This window comes from Branchiostoma lanceolatum, chromosome 8 (genome assembly GCF_035083965.1).
Source record: "Branchiostoma lanceolatum isolate klBraLanc5 chromosome 8, klBraLanc5.hap2, whole genome shotgun sequence".
Lineage (NCBI taxonomy): Eukaryota > Metazoa > Chordata > Leptocardii > Amphioxiformes > Branchiostomatidae > Branchiostoma > Branchiostoma lanceolatum.
The window spans coordinates 9308741-9328552 of NC_089729.1; the positions used below are offsets into that span (position 1 = coordinate 9308741).

General features: G+C 39.3%; 1 protein-coding gene across 3 annotated transcripts; it reads right to left on the reverse strand.

Moving 5' to 3' along the window:
- Window positions 1-1140: 1140 nt before the first annotated feature.
- On the reverse strand, window positions 1141-19740 carry LOC136440233 (IQ domain-containing protein E-like). 3 transcript variants are annotated; one of them, XR_010756640.1, is made up of 22 exons: window positions 19392-19740; window positions 17144-17264; window positions 16583-16729; window positions 16092-16159; window positions 15674-15751; window positions 15338-15373; window positions 15078-15128; window positions 14642-14712; window positions 14245-14317; window positions 14087-14127; window positions 13538-13712; window positions 12959-13019; window positions 12429-12528; window positions 11802-11937; window positions 10955-11149; window positions 10475-10501; window positions 9459-9646; window positions 7659-7755; window positions 6988-7123; window positions 5054-5091; window positions 2874-4377; window positions 1141-2839 (listed from the first exon to the last, which is right to left on the reverse strand). XR_010756640.1 is itself a non-coding variant. In XM_066436137.1 (21 exons), the coding sequence occupies exons 2-21, from the start codon at window positions 17247-17249 to the stop codon at window positions 4207-4209; spliced, it is 1995 nt and encodes a 664-aa protein (XP_066292234.1). In that variant the 5' UTR covers window positions 17250-17264; window positions 19392-19740; the 3' UTR covers window positions 1141-4206. The 3 variants fall into 3 exon arrangements, 2 of the variants coding, with proteins under 2 accessions (XP_066292234.1, XP_066292236.1); XM_066436137.1 differs by having other exon boundaries at window positions 1141-4377; XM_066436139.1 differs by lacking the exons at window positions 1141-2839; window positions 5054-5091 and having other exon boundaries at window positions 4175-4377.
- Between the last annotated feature and the right edge of the window lie 72 nt (window positions 19741-19812).

Consider the following 19812-nt stretch of genomic DNA (forward strand, 5'->3'; position numbering starts at 1 on the left):
AATAGCAAACCTTACACCGTCGCCATGGCAATGGTTTTTCATTGCCAATCTTATTGCCTTTATAGCCGGTTTGGATCTATCGGAATGTTACATCCGGGATCCACCCAGATCAACTGTAATCACCCAATGACGTCAGTATACTGAATTAAGATTAGTTTTTTTATATACAATGTACTAAGACGAATAGGCGCCCCAGAAGCACACCACGAATAAACAGTAAATACAGTGTAAACCAAGGACATTGCGTAAACGAAGACCACACTTCAGAATAGCTACGATGTCTTGAATTGTCAAGCTATTTAATATTTGTGGATCTCAATAAACTCAACTCAACTCAACTCAACTTGGTATTGCATTTTACAGAACAATTTGTGCTTTACTACCTATTTGGTTGTAATTGGTTCCATGTAAGATACTTTTTCTTTACTGCGAGGAGATAAATATTGGACTGATCAGAGCACTTTAGACTTATTCTTTTGGCCTTTTACAACTTAATTATTTGATATTTTGTGAAGAACTTCTATGTTACAAAACGGATCATGGTGACCCCCAGCTGGGGTCTTCATTCCTCGTTGAAAATCTAACAATCTCGAGATTCATTCCAAACATCTTGAGATTTTGTACTAAGTCTTGAGATGTTTTGACTTCATCTTGAGATGTTGACTTTTGATATCTTGAGATGTTTGAAGCAATCTCAAGATGCTTTGAAAAAATCTCCAGATACTTTGAAAGGATGTCGTGTTTGTGATCCACACCAATCAACGGCGTCAGTCTACAGTAGGGCAATTCACAGGAGGTCAATCGGTCAGTGAAGTGCCCAGAAGGTGTAATGAAATAACCGTACATAAAACGTCCCTTAAGGTGTACTTAGGACCCACCGACCAGTCTCTGAATGAGCTCTAGGCCTTTCTGTATGAGATCACCTTCTCACCTATCTGATGATACATGATCATACATGTTGTAGTTTACGATAAAGGAATCAGGCGATGGTGGTAACAGAGTCTCAGATGTTGAGTATCCTCTAATTCTTCAAGAGCTCTAGGCCTTCCTGTATGAGAGGAGCACACTTTCTCACCTATCTGATGATAGTTTGTGATAACGGAATCAGGCGATGATAGTAAACAGATGATAAAAATCCTCTCATACTCCAAGAGTTTGTTTATTAACCTGTCATAACCATAGGATACATACACATCACCAAAAGATATGTAAAAAGTTGCAATGTTTGAACTTGAGAACAGTTACTGCTTTGACACATGCTGTCTGACCTGCAAGTTTTGAACTATAAAAATTACATATATCTTCATATACTGTACTAAGTTTCAGTTGGTCATAGGTCAAAGATGCAAAGCTATCTAACATCTGTAAAATGTTCAGTCTTTGGTCATGTCTTGTGATGACAGGGTTTCTTTGACTATTGTTGGTAATCTGAAATTGTACAGTATACACTAATAATTTATCAATGGCTTAGGAAGGCTTAGCATTTTAAGCAGTGTTTGAATGCAAAATGCTATGATTTTCATACAAAACCTAGTGTCAAAAATACCTGAACCAAATATATACAAGCCATTTACGGTAACAATTGATTCTTTCAAATAATTTCGTTCTCACAATGAGTATAACTATTAACAAGCTGCCTTATGTTAATGCAATATTTATGCAATTTTGTTCAGACAAGGCATTGTAACGTAACACCCTTAAGGTTTTCACCCTTACGTAATACAGTGTGATGTCACAACTGCCTCTCGGCCATCATATTTACACGAAGAGAACAGTAAATTACATATCTTAGTTGACAAAAAAACAACCTCGATGTAACGTTATGGTCTGTATGCCTGACGTTACACAACTTGAAGTGGTAAATATCTACTTTTGTATCAGTGCAAGAGAGGCTTCACAACCAAAGTAAAGTATTTTTACCAATTCTAGGGCCTCCTAGTAAAGGGTGTCAACGATATTATAACATACATTATCAAGTACACGCACCAAAATATACAAATGATATGGTATTACAGATGCACTTTGTTTTGTTGAAATGTATTGCTAATAAGTGCATATCGTTTAGTACAAAATCTGTAATACTATCTACTATGTACAGTTGCAAACCTTTGGTACCACTGTCACCTACATTTCAAGTTTTAATCCCATTTTTTCATATACACATTTACTTTCAGACAAGAACTTTGTAGTGTACAATCCTTTTACTAGCACAGATGGGTCATTATGCTGCCTTTCATAAACAACATTACCAAAGTAAATAATGTACATAAAAATCTATAATATAACACAAACATCACTAATGAATGTACTGTAAAGAGCTATTTACACTTCATATCCCATTAGCACTATGTTTGGAATATTGTGGAATCATCATTCGGAAAACATGTCTGGTCACGTAAGTAACGAGTTTGTTGGTTGTTGAACAGATACATGTGATTAGAGTCTTTGCCCTTGGGATGTTTGGGGATGCAAATGGCTATTTACATACTAATTACGGTAACAAATTAGTATTTAAGACCGCAGTCCATTCTGAAAATAAATGTTTGCCAATCAATCACTCTGCAGTGAGAGACTTCCCCTACCGGTGGCAGTAATGAACACTACGAGGATGGCCTGATTTTAGAGCATGTAAATGAAGAGGGATGAGTGATTGAGTAAATGAGTGATATGGAAGTTTTTTCCTTGTTTCTCCTCTGCCCACTCAACCAGTGTGTCGATGAATATTTCACAATACTGTACAAAATAAACCAAGCAACTGGATAAAATCTTACATGGATAAGATTTTATCCAGTTGCCTGTTCTTATCTGGATAAGATTTTATCCAGTTGCCTGTTCTTATCTGGATAAGATTTTATCCAGTTGCCTGTTCTTACTAGTATATGGATAAGATTATATCCAGTTGCTTGATTTATTTTTTATTGCCAGTATGTAATGTTCAAGAAGTCTTGATACATCTCCAGTCTGTGTGACACAATCTCTTGCTACTTAACCCCCTCTCCTCCCTCTACCTCTCGGGGGCTGGTCAGTCGGGCGGGCCGCTAGGAGCACAATTTAGTCTGACTAATGCATCTCTAATAGCCCTGTTTGCTCCTGTATATGCGTGATATTTCATAGGTAAAACAGGTGCAGTGGGGAGCACTAGAGGTAATGGACTTGTATCACCCAGCATTGGCAAAATGACCATGTTGTGTAATGCACAGCCTTGTAGCAACTAGCTCAACGTGACACAAGTTGTAAAAAGGTTTGCAATGGTGCGTACATCAGGGTTCTTGTTACTAATGGTGCAAACATCCTTCAGAATACAACTATAAAAATGTGTATGTTGAAGAGGAGAACTGTACGCATAATTGGAAACATTGATGGAGTAGGATCTGCTGCAGATTTTATGACTAACTGTGAATGAATGCCACTCCAGTCATATTTAGTAATTACAAAGTACTAGTACAACAAGCTATCTGCCACCCAATAATCAAGACCACAGCACGTCCAGGTCAAAAGATACAAAAACGGAAGTTCTGCTGCAGTACCAAAGTCACATACCAGAGGGCCCAAAATCGACCTTGAATTTCGGCTTCACAACACCTACCCACATACCAAGTATCATTGTAATCCATCCAGAGGTTCTGGAGTTATGCTGTCAACAGTAGTGCGGAAACACAAACACACAGACACACACACAGACAGACACACCCAAAACTATATCTCCATTTTTCATGGAGATAAATATATAACTTCATACTTGTCGGGTGCATCCTAAAAGCCTACTTGTGCGTAGGAAAAACCATGGTTGATGGCTCTCTGTTGATGGACTGTAACTAATTACCTTTTGAGAATTAAGCTAGACAAGCCAGAAACAGGTGGAGGTAGAATGCTAGAATCAACAAGATACAGTCAATGTGACTTTATAGACATGTAGCATAAGACCATGGGTCTGTAACTACACGTAACTACAAAAGATGTAGGCAGGGTTTTGATGATAAAAGTTTTAGATACATGTATTAAACCGGATAGTGAGTGAATAAGTATGTAGAATGCTGATAAAGTGGTCCACAACCATCCTCAATAAGTGTACAATAAAATATACAATACAACTTATGCAGCTTGTTGAAAAGAAGACATTCATTGCATTTCTAGATGAGAATTCAAAGGCTATAAGACAGCAGCAGTGCAAAGATAAGGAGAAAGCATTGTTTATTGCACGTGACGTCACACCACCTCCATGATTCGTCTGGGAGCAGGGGTGGGTCTACGGATGGTTGGCATGACAACGTCGTCAGAATCTGAGTCGCTGTCGTTGCTGGGGGAGGCAGTGCGGACGTCAGCAGTTGACCCTGAAGCCCGGGACCCAAGGGACGAGCGGCTAGGAACCTGTGGGTCCTGTAGGGCAAGAAAAGGCCATTGTTGGGAGTGTGTATGTGTGTTTGAGTGTGTGTGTGTGTGGGGGGGGGAGGAATCAAAACATTACTTAATATGGTTTAACAAAACAGGACAGTCCAATTCCTTATGACAAACTTTGTAAGCAGGTGTCCAGAAACTACACCTGTAGAGCATTTTTCCTACAATAAAAACATTTTCCCTGCAGTAGTATGCACGGCAACATGCAGTCTATGTTAGTAGTATGTACAGCAATGGCCCACTCAAGAGTCTGTTTGGATGTTCTTTTCCCCTGTGTTTGGCAGATGGCAGACAATTCATTATGGAACTTGTTATACACAATACATCTGCCAGTTTGTTCAGTAAAAGATTTGGCAAACACTGCAAGCAAGGACACAGCAATTGACAAAACTATTTCTGGCACCCAATCTCACAGAAGGAGCTGTGCTATCTAGGACAGTGCCTTCTATCATTCTACTTTTTTCTAAATACAAAGTTCTCAAACTGAAATTCTTTTAGTTAATGTGCCAAGATCTGTGACACTCTACCAGTTGGATAGGGCTTACAGTTGGATAACAGAAAACCAAACAATACTAGAAAGAGGTAACAACAGTTTGCAGTTTGAATCATTAGATCTAGTTCGTTAGAGACAGAGAGAAAGAGAGGAAAAGGTCCATACCCGCAACCTGTCACCGGAGGCAGTGCTCCTTATACTCCCTGGGACAAAAGAGTGTTCAAAGTGAATACATCATAGTGTGCAATTAACAAAAGTCTGTGCAATTAGATAAATCATTTGTGCAAGTGAAGACAAATTGTAGAGAAACTCAGAGTAACCTCACTTAACCAGTGAAACAAAGGTTCATGAGTAGAACTAGAGAGAGAAACTGGCATGTCTGTAAAACGAAGACAAATTGGTCTAAACTTCTTGGGAGGTGCTCAACGAGGACAGTGTTCTTTTCATTATGGCAGTTTACAGCACCACAACAAGGTAATTCTCCCACTGAGACCACTTTACAATCTGGGATACCCCAAGAGTGAATATTAAGTGAGAGAATAGGCACTTATGTTTCAACTAGGACCCCGTTCACACTCATTTTTTTCAATCGCGATTGAAGTATAATCGCGATTGAATCGATCCGATCGCGATTGATTTTTTTAGTGTGAACGCTCCCAATCGCGATTGGAACGATCCAAAACGATCCAATCGCGATTGGATTGTAACTACCTCCGGAGGTAGTTTGATTGGATTAATCGCGATCGGATCCAATCCAATCCTATCAAATTTTGAGTGTGAACGCAACTACGATTCATTCCATCGCGATCCGCGGGGATTTCGGCCGGTTCAAGGCTAGGGTCGCAACTTATCACATAAGTAATGTACCAAGTACAATGTTTTCCCACCAATCGTCGCTTCATTCACGCTCCCAGATTGTCCTGTCTACAGCACTTGTCACGTTCATTACCCGTACTACAGCGAGGCCAATATACAAAAGCTTTCGTCGTTCACGCCTTCTCGCGATCATAGCCTGCCGATTGCGTTCCCTTCCACGGCTACAGAACATTCTCCAGAGATACAAAATCATCAAGAGTTGGGGGCGGGGACTCCCGCCATTTTGTAGCAAGCGACGCCGAACCTTTGACCTCGTGCTTCAATCGCGGTCCGATCACGGCGTACTTTAATCCACTTGGCGAAAAGCAGTGTGAACGCAAAAGTTTCTTTACGTTCAATCGCGATCGGATCGAACAATCGCGATTATACTTCAATCGCAATTGAAAAAAATGAGTGTGAACGGGGTCTACGTTTCATTTGGGATTGGGAACTTGTTTCAATCATTTTATTTGTGACTGAGAACTTGTTTTCTCAATCCCGAATGTTCTCATCCATCGCGATGTTACATGACAGGTAGTACAAAGTACTTAGTTTGATGGATTCCCGAAGGAAACTGTGGTACACTAACAGGGTGCGTAGGATGAGAATAAAGATGCCATACTGGCAATGGGACATTTTCCTGACAGTAAAATTAATGGACAGAGTTGTCAACCAAGAACCAATAGATCTCTATGAGAATTAGAGTTTGAGAGTATCATCAATCAAAAGTGATAAACAATTGGCTGTAGAACTGGAGGTTTACAGCTTAGATTTAAGAGCTATGCATATTCCTGATGGTCTTTTAAGGGTCTTTCTCTTTGTATCATTTCGGTTTGGTTTGTGATAGGAGTGGTTGTCCTTCAAAGGTGGAATTTAGGAGAGGAATCTCAAAGTATATCCCACAACTGCAGTTTTTGCAACTTTTGTATGACATCATATCTATACTGATGATGATGTTGTTTGTCCATCGTATGTCCTTGACAGCATCTATACTACATAGTGAGTTAAAGTCATCTGGGTTTACATGTCTATTGGTTTACGAATGTTTCCAGATTCTGTACTTGTCTACTTCATAATGCCTGGTATGCACATATGAATGGAAGAATGTATGAATATAAGTTGAACATATACTAGTACTTGTATCTGGCTTCCAAGAGAAATTGCAGATGTTGTCTGTGTGTTGCAATGAGAATTTAACAGCTGTAAGGCTGTAATACATATGAAAAGGCGCTGGAGGTACTTACCTCTGCTGGAGGGTCTACTTGGGGGTCTGCTTGGTGGTCTGCTGGAGGGTCTGCTAGAGGGTCGGGAGACTACCACAACATCCTCATCACTGCTGTCATCACCAGTGGTGGTGTCCATATCACTCTTACTGCCAACCTGTCACAAACCACAAAGTGAATGACTGAACTTCTTAGGTATGATGATACAAAAAATACCATTATAACACTATCAAGATATAGATGGTACACATATTTTTTCCAAGTACGTAGTCCATATACAATACTGCACTAGATTGGAAGTTGATCAAAATTGGAAGAGGATTCCAATAACTTAAATCATCAATAAAGTTATTGTGGAATTTCCATGAAGTCTAAACCCTTTTCAGAAAAATGCTTTGAGGCAAATTACTCTGAAATCATTAATTATGTAGATTAGGGGGCAAGATTTCATAAAGATCTACCGACATACCAAGTTCAGTTCAGTTCATCCTCAACATACCAAATATCAAGACAATCCACCCAGGCATTCTCAAGTTATCGTGCTGATACACAGACACACACACAGACACACACACAGACACACACACAGACACACACACACACACACACACACACACACACACACACACACACACACACACACACACACACACACACAAGGTTATAAACTAAGTGTAAGGACTATTTACTACCTCTTTCCCCATGAGGTTCTGCCTGCCCCAGTGTCCGCGGACAGATGACTGGATCAACATGGCCGCCTCGTCACGGTCCAAACTCTTCCTACGAGGGCTGTCGAATGAATCAATAAATATTAGATAAATGATTTAATGAGATACATAACTTGATGTGAAGATTGTTTACTTCTGATTGGCAAAAAGTTAGCTTTGAAATACAACAAAATGAACGTATACTTTAATCTTAGGTATACAATTATAATGTTATGAAAAACACTGAAGTCAAGAAAGTGAAAGGCAAGGATTATTCACTCTATTTTTCGACATGTTGACCTTCAAAACAAGAAATTTTGACCTTTAAAGTGAGAAAACTTAGTTGTGACAAAGAGCGGAATAATAATGTTTGTAGTATTGTATGTCTAAAAGTGACATTAATACATTACTTCACATGAAAATGTGACACTCTAATAACATGCTTGATGGTTTTCATGAAATGGAACGCAACCGTTCTACAAAAGATAAATGGTTTTAAGGATACAATGTAGTAATAAACTTGAGCGGCAAAGTACAATGTAATGGAATGCTTCACTGCTGCACGAAATCCAATCTTTAAGTATACCTTAAAGCATTCGTTTTCCTAACCTACAATTCAATTCATTAAACTATTCAGAAGCAGCTTGGAAACTATGTAACCTCTACCAACATAATTCTGCCAGGTCATAAGTATCCGCAACCCTGAAAAATGTGTCCAAAGATATCTCCAATGCAACATCCACCAGTATAATGCACTCCTGCAGATCTAAATTGTGCATACATGGGGGGTGCTGCGCTAGAGATCTCTCGTAAACACTGTTAGATCTCAAAACACTGTTTTTCAAAGTGTAGGATATTATGTTACCTGGCAAATAAATGTTAATGGAGTTTAAATAACTACCCACACATAACGATATCCATCACTGTAACTACATACCAACGCTCTAACAACAACTACTAAACTCCTTTCTGTTGCTGAAAATATAGTACAACTGGACCCATAAAACATTCCTATAACAGCTAACATTAACTCTCACAATTCTGCCGGGTACCATTAGACTGCCACATTATCGAGACCTTCTCAACAATGTCTAGAAAACCTGCATGTCTGAAGTGTGTGCATACCTCAGGGATTACTGATGCTGTATTACAGCAATGAAGTAGATCTCTTTGAATTCTCCATTTTCTACATTATGAGAGTTGATATATAAAGAATTCAACACGGTGAATTCTTTATCGCCCAAAGAAATAGCTGATCGCGGGTGCGGAATACACTGTGTTGTATCTTATTTACCGGTATGTCATACCCACCCAAAAACACACACATTTCAATACAAAATGCACCAGAGGTTGAGAGAATATTGTAACAAAAAATTGTAACAACACCGATTCCTACGTCCGAATCCGGTATTCCAATTTTCAAAAGCGGCGCAGCCGGCACATGGAAGCAAGTTCGAATCATTCTATGGAAGCCCATGTGATAAAAGTAGAAGCCCATGTGATGATCCAAGTTATCACCCAGTCCGGAACACCCGTATAGAACGTTATCGCGGCTCAGGTATACCATAAGCATCGGGCGATCCTACCCGCTGTCAGAATCCGGTATTCCAATTTTCGCCGACAGCATAACCGGCGCGCTCGAAATGCATTCAAAATATTCTATGGAAGCCTGTGTGATACAACTCTAGAACCTGATGTGATACGGATAGTTATCACACGGTCCGGAACACCCGTATCAGGCCCAGGTATGACATAATATTATATATCAACACAACTGCACCGCACCTCCTCTCCTTGTCCTGTAGCCGCTCTTGCCGCGCCCAGTGGCCGCGTACAGAGGACTGCACCCGTGTGGCGGCTGACTCCATGTCACTGCTGGATGCCTCTTCGCTCTCCGTTTCCGTCTCCTCCTCCCCCAGCTGCCTCTGCCGCGTGAAGTGTCCGCGTACACTGGACTGTATCAGCTGGGCAGCCTGGAGTTGAAAGGATGGCCACATGTTACGGAGGGATTCTTAAGTTTTATACATAAGCTACCGGTACAATGGCCTAGTTGGTAGAGTGTTGGCCTAGCACATGGTAGGTTGTGAATTCAATCCCCGGACAAGTCATACCAAAGAGTTTAAAAATGGTACATACTGCTTTCTCTGCTTAGCAGTCCGCATTTGGGAAAGAGTATGGCATTGAAACACACACCACTACCAGTGGACTAACCACTTGCTGTGTAGTGATTGCACAAAGCTGTGTGGCCCAAGGCCAATTGAAACAGAGATGGCTGCCACCCTATGCACCATCTGGTGTGGGAAGTACTTTCTTTTATACATAAGTTAGACTGTCTCTAATGATTGTCAACAAGGCTTTTGCAAGGGAAACCCTGTAAGCTGGATGGATGGAAGTAACAGGATACCCCTAGCCACACTAGAGAAAACCTCTTTTCACACAAATCTGACAATTTGTTCTGTAATATGTTTACGTACAATTTGGAAAGCTGAGAAAAACTCTCTCTTTCCAGAGGGTTACATAATACGGAGGCCCTGAAAGGGTTGGATTTGCAAATGAATGCAGCTATCACTCATTTGCGATAGACCATTAGAAATGCTATTACATGCTTACTAGCTTATAGGCATGGCAAGTTAATGCTGCCCTTTTGCATTGCATGTATTCCCTATGCCATTCAGCTGCAACTTCGTATTTATCTGGGGATGTTCAATGCTACAGGTAAAGTCATGAATTTCTGATGACTACGGTTATGGATAAGAATCAACTTTAGACTAGAAATAACATATTCTTTTTCTTTCGCTCACCTGATTAAGCTCCTCTTCTTTCTGACGCTAGAGGAATGAGAAAAAACAAACATTAGTACAAAATTTGTCCGAATCTCCAAATAAAAATTACTGCTTGTTAAAGCTGAACGGATAATCAAGCAAAAGTTGCTGCAACATTGAAAACAAGGGTTACTGAACATTAGCTATACAAGATGACATCAAATTTTCTCCAGTTTAGCATACAATTTACATTTGTACCAAGACTGACCAATGTGAGAAAATGGCGTATTGATTTAAAAAGTCTTGTAGCACAAACAGATGAATTGCGGTTTTTACATAATGTTTTGAAAAGTAGGTAACATTTCAAAATGTCAAGGTAACATGACAATAATAAATTAACATTTTTCTTTTCAAATATTTGACTAGTAACTAAAAAACGACACTAACGACAGACATATGTTAATTGGTCGACTTGTGTGGCTAGACTTGAAAGGATTTGTTTGAAATATCAATAGATACCGATGTTTTGTGCTTTCTCCAGTTCTTCTGTATCTTGGCAGCAGCCATGTCCTGTTCCTGCTGCTCCCTTTCTTCTCTCTCCCTTCTCTGCCTCTCTCGGTCCTTTTCCTGTCGTCTCTCCTCCTCCCGCTCAGCTGCCAGGCGCTTCCTCATATCTCTGCCCTCCTCCTTGGCACGATGGCTTCTCCAGTTTTTCTGCAATACAAAAATAAAAAATCAGCCTACGTGGCATGGGGGGCTTCCACTGGGATGTATCTAGACATGTCTAGGAATGGTTTTTGTGGGTAAGTTGGATGGGTTTACACAGAGGGATTCAACGACCAACTCTTACCGAAACAGATCTCTGACCCTTCCAGCAACAGGGGGAAACGGAGGAAACTTGCAGGTGCCTGCACTGCAGCCGACCGATGATAATGATGGCTAGGGGGAGCTTCTACTGTTGGGTATCTAGCTAGATATGACTAGGAATGGTTTGGATGGGTGGGTTGGAGACTCTGAGGTTAGGGGCCAATAGGGATTAATGTAGTCTCAATAGGGATTAAAATAATCTAAAGTAATGAAGGACCAGAGAGGACATTCACCGACACACACGCGTCTGGCATAAATCCTTTTCTTCAAGGCAAAAGCTATGTCAAGTAGAACTGAATGAAGTTCACAGAAAATATCATCCGACAAAAGAAAGAATTCAGGCTTGCAAAATATACACATCAAGCGCTGCACATTTCAAACAGACTTATCTAACATGAAAGGGGTGAATGGTTCATGTTATCAATTTTGCACCTTTACCATATGATCAGGAAATAACAAACTTAAGCTTTATGTTCTCCTCCCAAAATGAACTATTCACCTGGATGCTGCGTGCTGCGGAGTCTTGTTGTTTTGCCTCCCGCTCTTCTCTTTCCCGCGCTAGTCTCTCCTGCTTCACCTTGATCAGCTTCTCACGAAGATGAGCCACTTCTGCATTCAGGTCCTTGACTTCTTTCCTGGAAAAACAATTTGTTCTCAATTAGTAGTCATTTTATATTGAGGTTAATACAACAGAAGGACTGTCAAATTTGGAAAGAACAGAGACACACTGACACTGTGCTCCTTCTATTGAGTTTTTTTATCATCATCCTACCTCTATCAAGTAGGTAAAAATCAGCTGTGAGAAGAATCGTGAATTTAACTTCTCCAGGTCACATCTTCTGCTTCCTTCCAGTTAAAGTAACACTGTTTTGATTCAATTGTTCTTATTTATTTCCAGCAGTTGTCACATGACACTACAAAACAGTTGATGGATTTTGTACAGAAGTTACAGGTTGTAATGAGGTTAATCCAACTGAAGGACTGTCAAATTTGGGAAGACAACAGGTGCATTGTCAAAGCACTGGCTTTTCAGTAAACTTTTTACCCCTCATCATCATTTACAATGTAACAACAAAAAACTGTTGATAGATTTTGTAGAGAACTCACAGATGCAGGATGTACTCACTCTTTCTCCTGTGCTTGGTTCCGGTAGAAGTTGCGATCCTCCTTCAGTCTGTGGACAGTGGACTTCAGCTTGTCTCTCTCCTTCTTGTAGTCCTCATCATCTACAGTAGGAAGAATACAAGTGGCAAAGTTGAACTATAATTTCAAACACAAAAAAGAATGATTTCTACCAACACAGATGAACACTTAAACTATTTGGACATCGTCCACCATACATTTGAATACAGACGTTACGTTAAATTTTATCTTTAGGTCTACTTTGTCTCCCCAACGATGAGGCCAGGTTGAGAGACTAGGTAGGTTACTTTAACCATGATTTTCTAATACATTGATGAAGCTCTTTGCCTTAAATTAATCTATCTTTGATATTCATATGCACAATTGCATGGACTGTTAGACAACCTATTCCTGTGTTACATACTCTTTTCATTGATTTCTGTTACATTGCAACAAAAAAGATCCAAGCTATGAAAGTAAAACTGCTAAGATCTGCCTAGTAATCATTTGAAGTGCCAAACAGTTGGTACTCACCCTTTTTGCCATCTCCCTTTGATGAAACTAGAGAAATTTGAGATCCCATGGCTGATCTGTCCTGTAGTAGGGTTAGACAAATAACAATGTTACAAGTGACAGGGGTAAAGTCAAGAAATTATTTTAGTACTGGTTACCTCTAGCTACTTGAAAAAGCACCATGCTTCACCTCAGCTGAGGACTGCTTTACCTTTACCTGATCTATTACATTGTAGTAGCAAAAACAGGATATTGCAATGGCCTGAGAAGAAACTGGAAACGTTAGAGTTACTTAATGTTTATTTTCTCCTCCTTTCTTCTGAAGGAGAACAGAAGTTGCATATCTGACTGAATAAATCAAGAACAATACACTACATTATATTGATGAAGATTAGACATCCAGGTAATAAGATACGCCAAAGCAACTAGATACAATTTTGAAACAGTCAGACGTTTCAGTAAGAAACTGGAGAAATAAAACCTGGTTATCCAGTTCTTTTCCTTTAGTCCCTGACAAAATGAAATGTCTGACTGTTCCAAAAGGTTTATCCAGTTGCTTGAGTTGCAGAACTATCTGTTGGAATACACTACATTGTGTACCTGTTCTAGTTTCTTGATCTTGTCCAGGAGTTCCTTTCTGTCCCCCTCCATAGCCTTGTTCAGGTCCTGTCGCAGGCCCTTGTTCTCTGCCTGCAGCCGCTGGTTGGCGTCTGTTAGCCTCAGAATGGTGTCGTTTAGGGCCTTGACCTTTGCACTAGACTCTTTGGATGGGGGCCTGAAACACAGTGTTTCCAGAATTAATGAAACAATATAACAAACTAGAAAGGTAACATTTGCAGGCAAGTAAATAATGTTTACCTTCATATGGTCAAGTCTAAAAAAAATATTCTTACTCAAACACATTCGTACATATCGTGACCAGCCCCTGTCCTGCCACTTGCTAAATTATGTAATTGAACACCAAAAATAATATGTTTCCATTCCATGAAGTTACACATAATGAAAACAGATGAGACTGATAGCATGTGTCTGCTTTTATTCTTACACAGTAATGTGGAAGCCAAATGCCAGCTTTATATGACTAACCGAGAACACACAGAAAGAATTTCAATACAATAAAAACTTGGTCGTACAAAGTAAAAATCTCACCTTTCTTTTGAAGACTGAGGTGCAGCCTGTAATCTCTGCATCTGCAAAAAAACAATCAAAACAATACAGTTAAGCACAGGTGAAAATCTTTTGTTTTGGCAGATAGGCAGCATTAGAAAGAAAGAGAGAAAGGTACATTAAAAACTTATGTTACACACCTCTTGAAAGTAGATGTCAGCCTGCATTTCCAGCTCCTGTAGTCGGGTGGCTCTCATGTCATCTTTCATGGCACTGGAAAATGTCAGACAAATACATTACAACTACAGTTACTGTATCTTTCAACAGTAAGCAAGACACAAATGCTACCTATCTTTTGCTACAGTTACCACAATAACCATCTCATTTTCATGCCAAAAACATCAAGAGAATTTCAATTATGATTCTACCACAAAGAGAAAATCCAGCTGAATCAAAATACATGTCACAACAAAAGAATACATAGTACAATCACCACAATCCTTGATAGAATACTATCATCGCAGCTTACATATAATCAATGACCTCCTAAATAATTCAGAGAGTTTGAGATACAGAGACGAGTGATGATCCACTTACCTGATTGTGTTATCCCGTTCTCTGATGGTCTGTTCTAGTTTCAATATTCTTTGCTTTTGATTATTTACCATCTGCAGCATTGGGGCAAAAAATTCCCTTGAATACATGTAATACTTTGAGTTATTTCAGATTTAAGATATCAATATATGGGATGAACAAGTTTAGTAAAATGGGGACATCATGAAAGGACAAAGATGCCAACAAAGAGCAAAACTGGGAAGTTATCTGTCAACTATGGATAACAGAGAAGCTAGCAGACATTGAAATTTAAGGAAATCATTTCATAGATCTAGAGCTGTGAGTTTTTATGTACATGTAATACCACACTATGAACCTGAATACAACCAAAACAGTAAATGATATTGTACAAAAATATACATTCTAACCCTGAACAATAATATCTAGTGGTTTGGAGATGTACTACTAGTGAACCTACCGTAGTGCTGTCTGGTTTACTGTTGTACACTGCAGCTTTCAGAGCATTACTCTGTGGGGAACAGAAAAGAGAAACATAAGATGATAGATACAAGAAGTTTGTATTACTAGTATATCTTCCAATCAAACTAAGATTTCAAACTTGGTGCCTGCTCTATCAACTTGTACATACAACCATAATTGAAAGTGGCCCATTATGACAGTACAGCACATTCATAACTTAGCTCAGCAAATCTAAATGAAGAGAAAGCAATGCAATACCTTTGTGGGGTCCAGTAACTGCTCTATTTGTTTTTCCTGAAAGGAAAAAAACAGCTGTATTACTATATGATAACTATTGCAACTGTGTTACTGACTCTTCACAATATAACCACCTTTCAGCACAAGACAGAAAGACACCAGAAGTGGTCATATTGAAGTTATGATTAAAAACAAAAATACACCAAGGAAGTACACAAGATAAAAGAATGATATGAAGGCTGGGAGATGATTAAAAGTTAGATGAAGATGGGAAAAACAGCATTTCTGTTGAAGTTTGAATACCTAGAATATGACACCTAGGGAAACTGAAATACAAAAAAGTCTGAATGCACAAACCTTTGCTTTGTTTGCTTCCTCTAACCGTCCCAGCCGGGACTTCAGAGTATCGTTCTCTGTTTTCTGCTGAACTACAGTCTGCAGATAGAATTGATTGAATGTGAGAACGATGGCACAATCTGCAATGTAGAGTTTTAACAGCAAGCCGACTGAGAGATCACAAATGCCTGAATACAATTATTGGATAGCAAAAAAGTTAACAGATACATAATACAATACCTCTTAAGTCCATCACAAAGATAATTTGGTATACCTGTTGGACTACAGATCTTTCTCAGTCACTGATAAAAGGTAGTGGGTGCTACCTGAAATGTTACTAGTATATCGTTTACAAATATATCCAGCCGCTTGAGTAACTGTTTTTGTGTACTTATTGGTATAAAATCTATTTGTTATCTGTAACAGGAAAAATTCTCACCTTTTTTAAGTCAATGATTTCATCATACATGTCTTCCTGAGGCTTGTAGGCTGGAGTCCCTGATGGCACTGTGAAATGTAACAGAGTGGTTTAGTGACATATGGCACCATTAGTAAAATCAGGGTGTTATTTAAGTTGTGTCACCGTGAATGAGGTGTAAAAGAGGTGTCCCAATCAACATACGTTTTCAGCTAAATGGACACATTACTTCAAGTTCAAGCAATTGCAGTAGCAGTGGTATGTAGTAGAATAGTTTATTTCTCTAAAACAGTTTCAATTATTTTATGTATGCTTATTGACTTGAAAGATGTCTCATCGAAACATGAGGCTAATGAACAAAATTAAGTTGCATGCTACAGTTGATGTTCTATAGAGGAAAGCAAAGACTATAATATTACTTGTTCCCTTATTCTATTTCTACTTATGCAAAGTCTAGGAATGTGCTACACCTCAACCCTAAACAAATTCCTAATGTATCACAGCCAACTTACATTTCTGGGTGAGGGGCACCTCCTTGTAAGAGGACAAAGTCCTTCCCGTCATGACAGACTTCAGGTACTGACTGGAGCTCGCCGCCCCTGCGTTCCTGCTGGGGGGACGGCCAGTGTCCACGCCGTTCCGGATACAACCGGTCAGGGCTGAGAAATGTGAGCACATTACTAGTAGTGTTAATGTACTGGCTCAAAATAGATTCCAGGGATGCTACAGAGAAGGTGCTATGACCTTGAGCTTAGTCACATATCTTATAGTGCCACAAGAAATTCTGTTAGTTACTTATAGATCTAGCAGAATGCAATTTTTGTGACCCTGTTATAATGATCCTGTCTTCCTTGTTAGTTTTCCTTGGCTCTCATACTCCCTACTTACCAACTAGTCCAAGTAGTTCTAGCTGATCAACTACATGTAAGCTGGGAAACTGTTGAAACCTAACTAGGACATGGCACCCATGCTAAATGATATCAATACTAACGCATGTAAGTTTTGAAGGGAGACTTGGTCTAAAGAGAAGTTTATACATATAATTGATATTGCTTGGTAATCATCAATGTTACCTCCTGTCCTCCCCCTCATGGATGCGATCCACTGTTCCCGGGGGTTCTTGGCAGTACCAGTCCTCTGCCCCCCTCCTGATTTTCCCTGCCGTCCTGCTGTCGGCATGTTGCTATTTGTTCACTGAAAAAATATAGAAATATCTTAATGTTTATAAAATACATGCAAGGAATAGATAAGCAATGTAAGCTTTTACAGGCAGATTAAAGGAGAGGTGTAATAATGCAGATCTACAGAACTAATTTATTATTCAATGGTCTATTTGATTTAGAATTGATTTCATCATATTCATAGTGACAAAAAGACATAGTGACATGTAGCCATTGTTCCATCATACAAAAAAACTTGGGTAAATGCCATGTGACACGACCCTACTACTCTCAAATAATGGTATCAATAAAACTGTTAAAGCCAGTAAAACATCAAGGATCAAAGTATGTTTTGACAGCCTACATACTACATGACCATCAAATATTAAGTCATCCATAAACCGGCAGAAAGCCTGAGCCAGCAGTCTGTTCGTAGAAATGGACCCATGTTTACATCGGAACTAATTGAAGGGTGTGGCCACATTTCTGGAGATGATGAGATCTTGGTAGAATAAGGTAATCTCCAAGAACATATTGGGGTGTACATGCTTTTGTTAAGTTTTCTGACAGACTGGCTTTTCACCCAGAATACTGAAGAGTCAGAAAAAACAATTTTGAGTCAAAGTTAAACTGCAAATTGCCAAAACAAAAATTGGACTTACCCAAATTTTGTCAATTTGCAGTTTGATGCAGATTGACTCCTACCAACACATGAACTTTCAGGTGAAGTCAGAATACATTACAATTTTCTAACCCATCATCTGCCAGGACATTACTTAAGATGAGTCTTAACAGGAAACATTCCAGCCTCTTTATTGTGGAGAAAAAAACTTTCAGATTAAAGGTTAGAAGACTTTAATAACAAAAGGTATGATGATACTAAAACAAAATTCTCTCTTGTGGTGTGGGCGAGATCCTAACAGGTTGTTGAAATGCCAAGAATCAAGTTGAGGGTACAAATGAAGAAAACAGGCTTTATAAATAATATAACAGCTTTAATCTGCTAGTTCAAGTCTAAATACATGTTATTGGCTGATGCTGCCCCATAAACCTGTTCTACACGCTCCCGCGATCAAACAAACTTCTTAAAAGCCTGACTGGTCCCTGTGTAAAAAGGTTTATGGTGCATAGTCGTGTACATGTTTGCACTTGTCACCACACAATACAGACCTATGATGAATTCTAACACACAGGTGTACTGGTGCCCAGACAAACAGCACACACAATGTACTCTGTCACTTCACACCATGTTATAAAGCACTCATTTGGGGTCATTTGAGCAGAACACTCATAAAAGTGTTTGAGATGTAGTGCTACTGGTAATGGTTCAATGGTCATTACTCTCAAATTGATTATTGCCAAGGAGCAAGAAAAGGCTAAAGGACAGATACATCTGTAAAAGACGAAGGTCATACATTCTTTCATCTGTTTAAGACCTAACACTAACAATTAGGAAACGTGCAAATGTAATAAAATCTAACTTACAATGTAACTCACAGCTTTATTCTGATCCTCCATGTACAAGGTTGTATGAACATTCATTTCAAACTTTATGTTTGTTTTTGTGCTAATTACAATGACCAGAAATTTTGTCTGGCACATTGTGTTCAAAAGGGAATGGCAGGAACTAGGACGGTCTATGTAGGGTTATCAAAGTCTTAATAAAGTAAAATGGCATTTTTTCCCTCCCAGCCAATTTGCCAACATGTTTAATCGTTACAAACTAAATAATATAACTAGTCATCATTGGGCAAGGTACAAAAAAAGAGGCTTGATCTTCTAATCTTTAAGTTATCTGGTCAGAATTTCAAAAGATGAAAAGGCGGCATGTCAGAAGATGATGTGTTGAACTGGAGGATTTGTACAATGACGTCCTTGGTCTAAACAAGGAATACTGTCCTGTTCTAAAGGATGACAATTTAATGGACAAGGCTATCATTGGTTATACATGTACGTTATAAACCATAACACAATTGGCAATCAGATAAAATAGCTAATATTTATTGTATGTTGATTCAATCATGATATGTTTCACAATGAATAATCGTTAAGTTGTAAATAGTTTAACCTTTATCCACAGCAAATTATGATTGTTTTCTTGACACAAACATTGATGGAAAGTTAAACTTTTTACTACGTGTACTGACAAAATTCTCTTTACCTTTTCTTCCTTCTGTCGCAGAGTGTTTCTTCGTGCATCAAGTCATCTCGAAGTAAATACGCAAAGTCAATCTCCCCAAGCCTTAGACAAATTCCTTTTGTTGCGTTCCCTTGGTAAGTAACAAAGGTGACCCGACCAAACCCCCTGTCCCTCGAACTCGGGATAACTTGTGATTCCTTGGTCGATATGTTGTAGTTTCAGTCCACCGTGGTCTCCCGGACCTGCAGTGCTATCCAATCCTCCTTGTAAGAGTTTTCCTGACACGGTTCACGCAGGGTTGTGAAGTGTTGTTGACTGTTGTTGTGACGAGCCAGGTGTGCTCCGCCAGGTAACTCAAACTATGTCATTACGCACGCGCACATACCCTACCCACCGCAACCGCACGAGAAATGTTCTGCAGAACCTCTTCTGACTTTTGCTC